The sequence below is a fragment of the Notolepis coatsorum genome (assembly GCF_963971535.1).
Source record: "Notolepis coatsorum genome assembly, chromosome: 13".
Lineage (NCBI taxonomy): Eukaryota > Metazoa > Chordata > Actinopteri > Aulopiformes > Paralepididae > Notolepis > Notolepis coatsorum.
Genome location: NC_140177.1, coordinates 50800917 through 50814086, shown reverse-complemented (window position 1 = coordinate 50814086; position 13170 = coordinate 50800917). Strand labels below are relative to the sequence as shown.

Here is a 13170-nt window from a genome sequence, read left to right as displayed (position 1 = left end):
TGTGTTTTCACCCCCCCCCCCCCTGCCTTTGTCGAGACCCTTTGAGCTTTCTGTTGATGTCTTCGAAAACACAATGTGAACTTGCAATAATTAGTTAGGTTGAGTTATTGACTTAACCCTCAGAATTGTCGGCGGTTCCTTATAGAGCTTTGTATATACAATACATACATACATACATACATACATACATACATACATACATACATACATACATACATACATACATACATACATACATACATACATACATACATACATACATACTACATACATACATACATACATACATACATACATACATACATACATACATACATACATACATACATACATACATACATACATATCTGCATATGGCTCGCTGATAACAAACTATCATTACACATGGGCAAAACAGAGTCCATTCTCTTCGGTTCAAATAACAAACTCAGCAAGACCGACGGCTTCTCAGTTACAGTGGGTGACAATATTGTCACAAGGAAAGATGAAATTACCTACCTGGGGTCCATCCTAGAGGCTAATCTCTCCTGTGACAAAATGGCATCCAATGTAATAAAAAAAGTCAACCAACGAACTCGATTCTTGTACCGGATCTCCTCTCTGGTAAACAAGAACACCCTGAAGACTCTGGCAGGAGCACTCATTCAGGGGTACTACGACTATGCTTGCACCTCATGGTACCAAAGCACCTCAAAGGCGCTAAAAACAAAATTACAAACATCTCAAAACAAACTGGTCAGACTACTGCTTGACCTTACTCCTAGAACCCACCTCACCCCTGCCCACTTCGACAACCTAGGATGGCTTAGAGTAGACGACAGAGTACAACAACTTGCAATGGGCCTGGTCTACAAGATACACTACACGACCAAGGTACCCATGTACATGTCAAAATACTTCCCAAAGGTCAGTGAATACCACGATCACAACACCAGAGGGAGCTCCACAAATCATGTCAAACCCAGATTCGGCTCAAATAAGGGACTAAACACGTTTCGCAATTATGCCACATCAATGTGGAACGCCCTACCCAAAGCTGTAAAGGAATGTGGATCACTACCCACTTTCAAAACCTCTCTCAAGGGACACCTACGGGAGACTGCAATTCAACACTGGCCCCTGTAAATATCCTAACCCAATCATTCCAACCCCCTCCAATGTACAGTCATTTACCTAGTATGGTTTTGTCAATAGTTCAATGTACAATTGTGTTTGTTTGTACAGTGTCTCCTCCCCCCCCCCCTCAATGTACAGTGTTACTTGTTTATACAGTATGCCCCCCGCCCCCCCCCCCCCCCCAACCACCTCCAATGTAAATTACCCAGTATGGTTGTCAATATCCCAATGTACCCAACCCCCCCCACCCAACCTCCAATGTACAGTTTCTACGTCAAATGTATATACTCCCTTTTCTTGACTCCTTCTGTATCACAAACAGTACTGTATTTGCAAATCTGGTATGTCATAAATGTATAGATGTAGCAGTACTGACTATCTGTATGTCATGTATGTCATATATGTCTATATGAATTGAAAATGGGGGACCCTGATGGAAACAAGACAAACGTCTTTCTCAGGTCTGCATCCCCTTAACAATTGTATGTATTGAGCCGTACTGTATTGTACCCATTCTGCAATCTGTTAAATAAAGTTTTCATTCATTCATTCATTCACATACATACATACATACATACATACATACATACATACATACATACATACATACATACATACATACATACATACATACATACATACATACATACATACATACATACATACATACATACATACAAAGCTCAATAGAGCTAATCAAATACCACTGAGCTTTACAGGCACAAGTTTGTTCTCTTAAGACGCTTATTAGACAGTGTTTGTTTTGGGGGATCAGGGGAGCTTCGGTTTCAGATGTATAGAATTTCTTACTCAATAATAAATACATACACACTCCTGAATTACTCAAGGGAAAAAGATTGTTAGTTACCATGGAGGAATGCTCATTAATTAATTGATGAACAGACAGAACCTTTGTTTAATACAGTGTTTCTGTTAAATTAACTCTCTGCCTCCGCAAAGGCTAGCTGTCCGGCAAATCGACCCACTGGCTCTGGGCATTGAGGCGACCGATACAGCGTGCGGCTGCTCTGCTCATTATTTACCACAATGCAATAAATGTGTTTTTTGGCTTTTTCATTTACACCGATCCCTTTGTGCTCTCTTACAGATTTACACTCGCTATGGAAAATGCTACACTTTCAACTCTGGCCTGGACGGCAACCCCTTGCTGACCACGTTAAAAGGCGGCACAGGGAACGGTTTGGAGATCATGTTAGATATTCAACAGGATGAATACCTGCCAGTATGGGGAGAGACAGGTAAGTGTGTATTCTGTTCCCACGGCAACCTCCCCATTACTGTCTCTCTAGAAATCAGTGGGGGAAATACTGCTAAAGTACCAGACTTAGTGTTTCACCCAGTGGTAGAAGGACAGCAGTTCCTAAAGGACTCTTCCATGCCCTAGTAGAGCATCACTTTAATGCTGCGCAGCTGCAGAGAAGTTCTTCCCAGAATGTTATCTTTGCATTTGCTCCTCCAGGTCTATATAAGTTAACATTGAATAAAGAAAATAAAAATGTTTTTTTTTTACTGTTGATATGTCTTCATTTTACAATACAATACAATTGTTCTACCCATCTATCTATGCAATACATCTGGCTGTAAATCCTATCTCAGTCCCCTACCTCTCTGGCCTGCTGTATCCACAGATGAGACGTCCTATGAAGCAGGCATCAAGGTTCAGATCCACAGCCAGGACGAGCCGCCCTTCATTGACCAGCTGGGATTTGGTGTGGCCCCTGGTTTTCAAACATTTGTGTCATGTCAGCAGCAACTGGTACCTAATGCTCAGCTTCTTCGCACTTATCACCTCTTCCCTTCAACCTTGAGTCTGGAGCAAAATCATCTTGATTTAACTTGTGCACAGAATGTGCAATCAAGGAGTTAAATTTAAACAGACACATCTGATGATTCGGGCTTCATTGGATGTGCTGAGCATACTTTTCTATTCTGTGTTTATCAGGGCCAAAGCAATCTCAAAATAGACGGGGTCCAAAAATATCTGCCGCTCAAGTTTGTTTTCCACATTTCTAGCCATCTCTACTCTTAGCTTGGGGAAATTAGCATACTGTCACTGAGGGTTCTGTGAGAAGTGTCTCCAGGCATGCATTCCAAGAGTAGACAGGAATACTATTAGGGTGAATCAGAAAAAGCACACAGCCAGGCCAGGTATTTGTCAATACTTTCAGTCAGTAAAACCATTATTTTGATCAGTAAAAAAATATGATCTCTTTTAACTCATTCAGCGCCATCGCTTAATGAGCCAGGGGGCGCTAGAACGCCATCGCTTTAATCAATGGGGAGACTGCGAGATTTGCGAGTGCTTAAAATATATCTTATATGGTCTAATTAATACACCTGTCGATTGTCAGTGAGTTGCTTCCAGTCAACATGCACAAAACAGATTGTTTTTTCATCTGTACATTTCCGTTTTATACCGTTTTGAATATGAGTATAGTTTTGGTGATTCTTAGTAATCCCAGGAAAAGACGCGATAATAGCCCTTTAATGGAATACACTAAACACGTTTTCGCCTGATTATCGAATCTTCCTGAAATCAACGCTAGATTATCATTATTATGTCTCCTCGTGCATACATGCGGTAGCGTGGCGCTCCCCCCGCCACCTCCTGCTCTCAACGGTAAACAGCCACATACAAGTTTCAAGTTCAAGATTCTTTAATAGTTGTCATACAGAAGTACAGAATACTTTTATACAAAATGCTTCTTACTGTTACGCTCCAGAGACTGTGCTAGACAAGATAAGTATGAAATAAAATAAAGTAGCATGTAAAAAGAAGTAAAAATAGAGGTCACAGTGTTCAGTATAGACATATGTACAATGTTCGATGCAGACTAGAAGTAACTGAGTTACCATACAATATACAATATACTATGCAATATACTAATATACAATACTATATAGTGCAAAGCAGAAATGGGATGAGGTACAATGTAGGTACAATTTACAGTAAGGTGTACGAGTTGTAGTGCAAATCCTTTACCAATAAATATAAAGTGTGTTTAGGTGATCTAAAGTGTGGAGAATGGGTGCTGCAGTGTGTTGTTTGTTTAAAGTGAGTGTGTGCGTGTGGATGTGTGTGCTGTGTGCATTTGATGGTTGTTGCATAGTGTTTATTGTTCGTTGAGCAGCCTGATGGCCTGGGGATAGAAGCTTCTTCTGAGTCTTTCTGTGCTCGCCTTGAGACTCTGGTATCGCTTGCCTGACCCAGACAGCTTCGATCGCGGTAGAAAGAAATATCAGATCAACGCAAGATTTTATATATAGAGTCCTTACCTGGTCTCTGATGTAATGCAAAAGAAATAATCCAATTATCTGATCGCCATTCCAAATACTGCTCGTGGAGGTCCGTCCCACATTGCCCGGCATTGCATATGAAGGGGGGGAGGGGGGCAGCATCGCAGATGTAACGTTGTAAAGGCTAGTCCTGCCGGAGTATTTAAACCGCACCCGCACGGCTCAGATGGGCCCAGAAAAGAAACTACACCATTTCTAATAGAGTGCAATACCGGCTGGAAGGCGTAGGCGGTGGTATTTGTCCTTTTGCGAGCTCAGACCCATTCCCAATGATAACATCAGGCTGGATGGATGAAAAATGAATGGAATAGCTAATAAAAGAAATAACGATTAAAACCCGACTTTACTCGTGATTGGCGCTGAACGGTTGGCGAGTTAACCCGACTTTACTCGTGACTGGCGCTGAATGAGTTGTTTAATTGAATAAACTCCACAATCATAATATTGTGGTTGAAATAAAAATGTTTTGCTAATTATATCTTCCTCATTGACGTATAGTGGAAATAGTCTACTGGTAGCAGTTCTTAACCTAATTACATTAGCCTTCTTTTCCACAATGAGTCGGCCATCTCCTTCAGTGTCCTGCCATTGGAAACAACACCTGCAATGTATAATTATGACTGAGATTAGATCTAGGCTATGGAATCATTTTCAAAAAGCATTGCTTCCATAGTAGTATAGTAAACCTCCATCACATATCATGATAAGGAGCTAGAAAAGCTTTATCTTCTAAATACATTTTCTTAAGCCACATGAACCTACTGTGACCGTGATGCCAGCAACGCGTTACTAAGTAACGCGTTATTGTAATCTGATTACTTTTCCCCGAAAATAGTAATCTAACGCGTTAATCTTTAAAAGCCAGTAATCTGATTGCAGTTACTTGTCCAAGTGGCTGTGCATTACTATTTCGTTACTATCTCATCATAAATTCATAATGCAGGCGGAATGCAGTATTTTATTTCGTTTTCGACAGTCAAAAATACATTTTGAGCTGTTTTTCTTTTGGGAGTGACGTGGTGTGGCAGTGAAAGGGTTAAATACAAGAATGTGTCCCGCGGCGTGACTGGTCCCTCTGTCTGCGAGTGAATCTGCTTTGGTCCAATCACATTCCCCATCCACAGTCTGCGAATCAGAGGCAGAGTAGGGCGGGTCTTCACAGCACGTCATGTGACATATGCGCCAATCGTGTGACAGCAGGGCTCCGTCGTCTGAGAATTCCACCCCAAAACGCTTGGCAAAATTAAAAGTGAAACCGCAAGATGACTTTTGCGGTTTCTGTTCAGAATTCCACCCCAAAACGCTTGTCTAAACGTAGCCTCAGTCACTACTTCACGGCGGAGGAAACAAATACTGTCTACCGCTAAAAACAGCACATCCAATTGCATTGAAAGCATCTGGAATCACAACACTAGCCGACGCTTCGACTAGGTACAGGAGGGTTGATGGTGGCAGAGCAAAAGCTCTTATTTGCCAGATTTACAGTTAATTTACATGTTAAAGAGAGACTGATTGTATGTTTATAGAGAGACATTTATAAAAACAATTTAATAGTTACAGTTGATATAATTGAATAGTTCAGCCTGCATTTGTTAGATGTGATACACTGGTTTTGTAAAACCACTGGCTGGCTGCTCTAATGCTGTGAGCATCATAGACTGTTGCTTTACCATACTTGATGGTACAGAAGCTGAAGCACTAGTTTAACAATTTACGTTATGTGCAGAGAAACAAGTTAAAAACAATTTATGCACTTTCAATAAAGCGTTTAAAAAAAACTGTTGGGGGAACGACGACGACTTCGTAACCTAGTTACTTTCAAAGTAACTACGTTACTCTGATAATCAAGTAATCAGTAAAGTAACTTAGATTACTTTTTAAAGGAGTAATCAGTAATCAGATAACTTTTACAAGTAATCTGTGGCATCACTGCCGTCCACTGTATTCACTGGAGGGGAGATAAATAATAATTACTGCAGGCTTTAGCAACATCTAAATTCATTTATAGGGCGGTCTGCTGGCCCACACCACTGGACTTACATTGATTTCACATCAAAGATTTAACAGCATCATAAAGGCTGTTGTTACAGTATATAGCACTGCCCAGAATATTTCAAATTGTATGCTTTGTGTCTATAACATACCATGTCGATAATGTACACTAAACTGTAGGTTCTGAATCCCATAGTTGTAAGTGGAGTAAAGTAATGACAGGATGATGAAACACCTTTTGTGGGATATCTTCTTTGCCGATGCTACACTGTGAATCACAAAGAGAAAGTGTCGCCGCAGTGATAAAAAAAATTGTTTTATTCTGCCATTACCTGCCGGTAATTCAAATTCATCACTTTAGAAATTACATTCTGGCCCTGAATTTTTCTAAATGATTTTGCTCCTAAAGTAAATGGACTTGAAAATCTTTCACTCTCTATTCAGCAGACTAATGTGCGTGCGTGCGTGAGTGAGTGAAGTTTCATTGATATAAACTGTTCTCTCTTTCCAACTGTGAATTTAGTCCAAGTCAGTCTTAGTGATAGTGATACAAAGCCATCAGTGATGAATAGAGTACCATATAAATGTATATACGTGTGTGTATATATATATATATATATATATATATATATATATATATATATATATATATATATATATATATATATATAATGACAGACATGCATGGTACAGAACATACCTAAGTGTATGGGGACAGCAAGACAAACAATAACAAGCAGGGGGAAGTACAAGCAGGGGGAAGTACAAGTGGGGGAAGTAAGTGTGTTTTTATATTAAGCTGTAGTGTAAAGCACCCTGTGCATTCGTGCTGTGAAGGGTGCTATATAAATAAAAGGCATTCACGGGCCTGTGACGTCACTGTACCCATTCTGCAATCTGTTAATAAAGTTTTCAATCAATCAATCAATCAATCAATCAATCAATCAATCAATCAATTGGTCACTGTACCCATTCTACAATCTGTTAATAAAGTTTTCAATCAATCAATCAGGGCCTGTGGCGGTCACGTGTACCCATTCTGCAATCTGTTAATAAAGTTTTCAATCAATCAATCAATCAATCCCGCAGTGCATCAGCCAATGCCCGCAGTGCAATACTAATTCAGCCATTGGGTGGGACGGTCACGTGACCCAAATCAGCCAATGGAAGCGAGGGGCCTCAGCCTGCTGCTGCTGTGGTGGTTCTGTGGTTCTGCAGCTGGATACCCGGATGTTGGTTTTTTACATCGAATTCCATACACCGCAATTATGCATCGAATTTTTGACATCGAATTATATACACCGCAATTATGCATCGAATTATTTTTTTGGCGTCGAATTGAATTTTATTATGCATTCGAATTGTTTTATTAACACTGCATTTTTATTTCGCATAGGTAAATTCGGAGCAAAGAAATTCAGATACATGATTTTCAAAGTATTTATTTGCAATGCTATAAATTCGGTGTCTGAAACTATAAATGCGGTGTCTGAAATAATTCAGATACAAAAATTCGGTGTCTGAAAAAATTCAGATACATGTTTTCAAATTCAGATACATGTTTTCAAAGTTATTATTTTCAATGCTATAAATGCAGTGTCTGATTAAATTAAAATACTTCTGGCACTCATTTGCTTCCATACAAAAGACTACACTCACTTTTGGCTGTGCCACTTCCTCCTGTCAATATGCGCCGGTTTCCGACTCAATGCCCTGAGATTTCTATAATCTTATATTTCACTAATAACAGTTAAAATAATTGGTAAACAAACGTAATGCTGAAAATATACACTTTTACTGTATATCTCGGGCTTAAGAGGTTAACCCTGTGAGGCCCAAATAAAAAAGACATTAGCAACTTCAGAGGCCAGAGGGTGGGACATATTAACACATTTACTATCAAATAGCATTGTGAGGCTGGACAACAGGACCAATTGACTATACATGTGCTTGACATTTTTTAAATAAACATTCTTTTTTTAAATGGCTAAAAGTGATTTTGTAATTTTGCAACCGTGGGTCTCACAGGGTACTTTTAACCCTGTGAGGCCCAAATAAAAAAGACATTAGCAACTTCAGAGGCCAGAGGGTGAGACATATAAACACATGAAGGGTGCCGTGACTGAAAAAAAAGTTGAGAAACGCTGGTATATGGTGTGGCTCTTTGTGGTACCACAGTAATTTTTGTGGCTCTTAGTCTCTGACTGGTTGGCCACCCCTGCTATAGTAGGTAACGTTTACTCCAAGTAATATCCCACATATTAATGCAGATGTTAAATATTTATTGCAAGTGTGTATATAGTACAAATGCTTGTTGAAAACAGAATAGCAAGACTTACTTACAGAATAGCGAGAGCCCACATGAAAAGGAGGTGCGCAATGGGCACATAATGCGCCGTGGCGTGCCATGGAGAGTGCAAGATGCTTGAATCTGAGTTATGAACATCTATAATTGTTTATGCTCCATGAAGCACTGTTAAAATTGCATATGAGGTTACACACTGATATTAATGTTATTTGATCTGAGGGGTAAAAGAATGAAATGCCTAGCCCTGTTATTCAATAATGTTTCAAGCTCACTATCTGGTAGACTAGCAAACAAGCTCATTATAGTTCAGTGAGCTAGCGAGACAAGGAAGCCATCACTGAGATGGATGATAGCTTTTTAGCAAACATTAGCTGATATAATTAGTTACTTTCCACCCTTGGCCTTCAGTGTGTTCACGGCTGTATGAGTGTAATGAATGTTCTGTATGAGCAGGGTTATTATAGTTTTGTATTTTTCAAGTTTTAGTTTTTTTGTTGCATGTTTGTTTGTAATATCAGGTCAGGTAACAAAGTATTCGTTTTACTCATTTTAATTAGTTTAAGTACACAATATAGTTTCAGTTTTGTTTTTGATAAAAGTCTAGTTTTTATTTGTATTTCACTTAACTAAGTAGTTTTTCACACCTGGTTGAAGTTTTCGTGTTCGTTTTAGTTAACTATAATAACTGTATGCATTAGTCCAGGGTCCCATGAGGTTGTTGTGCTGGATACAATGAGAAGCATGTGAGCTGTGAGCTGCACCGCACTCTGGTTCAAGCTAAACTTTACAAAAGTGTGGTATTTGCATGTATGATGAAGTGACCAAATAATGATGGAAGTACCATATTATTATGAATGAATGAATGAATTAGGGCTGGGACTTTATCGCATTAATTGCGATTTAATTAAAGGGGAACTATCTTATAAATGGCCTTTTTGAGTGTTTAGCATTGTTTCCTAGCTATGTGAACTTATATTAATATGATCTATGTCTCAAAATTCTCATATTGGCGCATTCTTCCAATTATCCTCTCACAATATTCACCCTCACTGAACTGAGTCATTTGAAAATGTGCGCGATATGTGATGTCAGAAAGACACCGCTGCATGTTAATGTTCAGGCGGCGGGACCCGGCGCAGTGGTTTAGGAGCCCAGGCTCAAAACGGCTCGAGATCTTGAGGTAGAAAAATGCTGTTTTTGAGGACTTGATTAGAAATACAAAACAATGAATAAAAAAAATATATATATTACAGAGGTGTTCCATAGACTCACAGGAATTGTGTAAAAGTGCCCAAATAGTGAAAGAAATAGTAAAATAGTTCCCCTTTAACTACAGAAAGAATTAAAAGTAAAAAAAATGGATGCATTTAATCGCATGATGATTTTTCTTTATTGTGTAAGAATTAGGGATGGGACCGAATATTCGAAAATTCGAATATTCGATCCCATATCTACATTCGATTTTCATGTGAGAAAATCAAAAATCAAAAAAATTTAATTAAATAATTGTATTATTTTTTTTATATTTTTTTTTTGAAGCAAATCATTCTTATTTCATTCCTTTTTATATTTAGAGACAGCCTAATTGATCTAAAAGATGCACATGCTACTGTTTCTGTTTGTTTATTAAAACCGGTTGATAGAAGTGCCTATGCAATACCCTTTGATTTTAATGATCCATTCTATTAAAAAGAATAACTGAATTTAACTGAAACTGAACATTTTAACTGAATTTAAACTGAAACAGAAAATAACAATATATTTGTAATCAAATAAAAAAAGTATATATTTTTTTAATTTCGACCAGCGATTTTCGAATAGCACTTTTGCTAGGAAGTCCCATCCCTAGTAAGAATGTTACCTTTCAAAGGAGGCCAGACTCATGCATGTGCTATAAGTATAACAAATCGCAAATTACTTTTTTTCTTCTTGTTTGTTCATACAGAATACTGAAAAATAAGAGAAATTGAGATCAATCAAGATATATTTTTTTTTCAATTGTCAACTGTTCTGGAATGTACGTGAAAGTACTGCGTTTTACTTTTACCTCGAAAGTGCTTGAGTTTACAAAAGGTCCTTTGCGCTATATATATATATTATTCCTAAAATTGCTGCACTTTGTTAAAAATTGCATTGATCTGTTGGTCTGTGTAGTAGCTAATACAGGAATTTTCTGCTTAAACATAATGTATATATATTCATTGATTCACTCTTATACCAAAATCCATTTGAATTGAAAAATGCTGCTTTTCGCATCAAATATTGATATGCGATTAAAATGTGATTAATTTCGATTAATTAACTATAAAGTCTTGAATTAATTAATTTATTAGATAATAAATAAATAAATATTATCGAGTCCCACCACTAGAATGAATGAATGAATGAATTTTATTTAGGTCTTCTTTTACAAAGCATAGTAGTAGAACATTAAAAGAAATAATTTAAGAAAATTACCGAAAAGGTGTAGCCTACCATTGTTAGCATGGTATGAATTGGATTATATGGATATGGTATTATTTAAGTGCAAGAGTGGTACCATGGCTTTACACAACTTTTACCATATATCTTGGTATAAAAGGTATATGCATATTTAATGCTCCTCATTCTATTCAGTATCAGAGGACGTTCTCTCAATGCATCCTTGTCAGCGATTTGCAAGACAAGGGAAGCTACTCCTAGGTAGCATAGGGCAGGGGTTCCCAACGTTTTCAGGCCACGGCCCCCGAAATAACGGTGTCAGAAAGCCGCGACCCCCACTATTATAGGAGGTAAAACATTTTTATTTAAAGAATTAAAAAATATATATATTATAATTATTTTATTATTATATATTCTTTTATAAATGGAAATAGGGATGCACCCATATGAACATTTGCCACCGATACCGATTGTTAAACTAACACAATCGGCCGATACCGATATTTGTGGCAAAAAGAATTTATTATCATTTTCTTTTTCTTTTATATTACTTTTTTTGTTTTTTTTATGAAACTACTGTATATTTGTATGTCTCTAAATGTTTTGATGAATTGAAAATGGAGGACCCTTATGTAAAAAAGCCGAAAGTCTTTTTCTGGTCTTCATCCTCCAGTCCACTGAGCTGTACTGCATTGTACCCATTCTGCAATCTGTTAATAAAGTGTTCAATCAATCAATCAGACAAATGTATAGAAAAGCTTTTATTATAACCATATAACAAAAAATTATATTATTGTTTATGAAAATGTTTTAGCCCTATGCTTGACTATTATTTTAGGCATGGCAACAAATAAAATAATAATAATAAAATGAATAAATAAAATATAAAATAAATAAATAGGCTACACGTCTCTCTTTTTGTGTTACAAATTGTGCTCACCGATATGAACATAGGCCTCTTTACTTACTTAAAAAAAGGAAACATCAATAAATATGTTTATGGTATTAATTCCACCATGCCATGTGTGTTTTTATTTTATAATGCTCATGAGTCATGATTATTGCTGAAGTCTGAGTCATACAATACTTACTGGCTTTCAAAAAAGTTTAAATCATGTCACATCACTCCCATTCTGGTATCCCTGCACTGGCTCCCGGGAACACTATAGAATTCACTTCAAAGTCCTCACTTTCACTTTCAGAGCACTTCACGGTCAGGCCCCTATCTACATCACTGAACTCATCCATCCCTACACCAACATCCGCTCACTCAGATCTGCCGATCAGCACCTCCTGGTGGTCCCCAGGTCCAGGCTGAAAACAAGGGGTGATCGAGCCTTCGAGGTGACAGCACCAAGGCTCTGGAACGCTCTCCCCCTGGACCTGCGAACTGCCCCCTCTGAAAACTCTTTTAAAAAACAACTAAAAACACATTTGTTCAGACAGGCCTTTGGGCATACATAGGCACTTCTTCTTGTCCTCACTGTTCTATAGTTTTGTTTTAATTAGTGACTCATGATTTTATCCAAATTCTTTTATTCTACTTTTTCTATCTGGTTTCACTGTTTTTAACTGCTGTTTGTTGTTGTTGTCATTTATTTCTGATTTTGTTTTATTGTGTTTTTATATTAAGCTGTAGTGTAAAGCACCCTGTGCATTCGTGCTGTGAAGGGTGCTATATAAATAAAGGTCATTCATTCATTCATTATGAGTTTTAATAAGAGAACACTATCTCTCTCAACCAAAGCAATGCAGGTAGATGGCAACAGAACAATTTTGATTGACAGTCGATTCTGCCAATTACGTCACACCGCTTGCACGCGCCTCTGCTGTTCTTACCACCAATCGGCAAGCGCTTATTCATTTTTTACTTCCAGGAAGTCCGCCATTGATCTGCATGCGAGAACCACAACAAACTAATAGCTAATAACGCTAGCTCCCCGCCGGCCACGAGTAGACTACCAGCGCTCTGCAGGATGACCAAACGAGGCATAATGATTTTACTGCAAGGAATG

General features: G+C 37.9%; 1 protein-coding gene across 1 annotated transcript in view; it reads left to right on the top strand.

The window, feature by feature from the left end:
* Positions 1 to 13170, top strand: part of asic1c (acid-sensing (proton-gated) ion channel 1c) — a gene marked incomplete at both ends in the record, with an annotated part of 397500 nt that overhangs the window by 342443 nt on the left and 41887 nt on the right. The window contains 2 exons of the mRNA XM_084327294.1: positions 2225 to 2375; positions 2766 to 2893. Of these exons, the coding sequence (XP_084183420.1) occupies positions 2225 to 2375; positions 2766 to 2893 (279 nt within the window). The remainder of the gene's footprint in view (positions 1 to 2224; positions 2376 to 2765; positions 2894 to 13170) is intronic.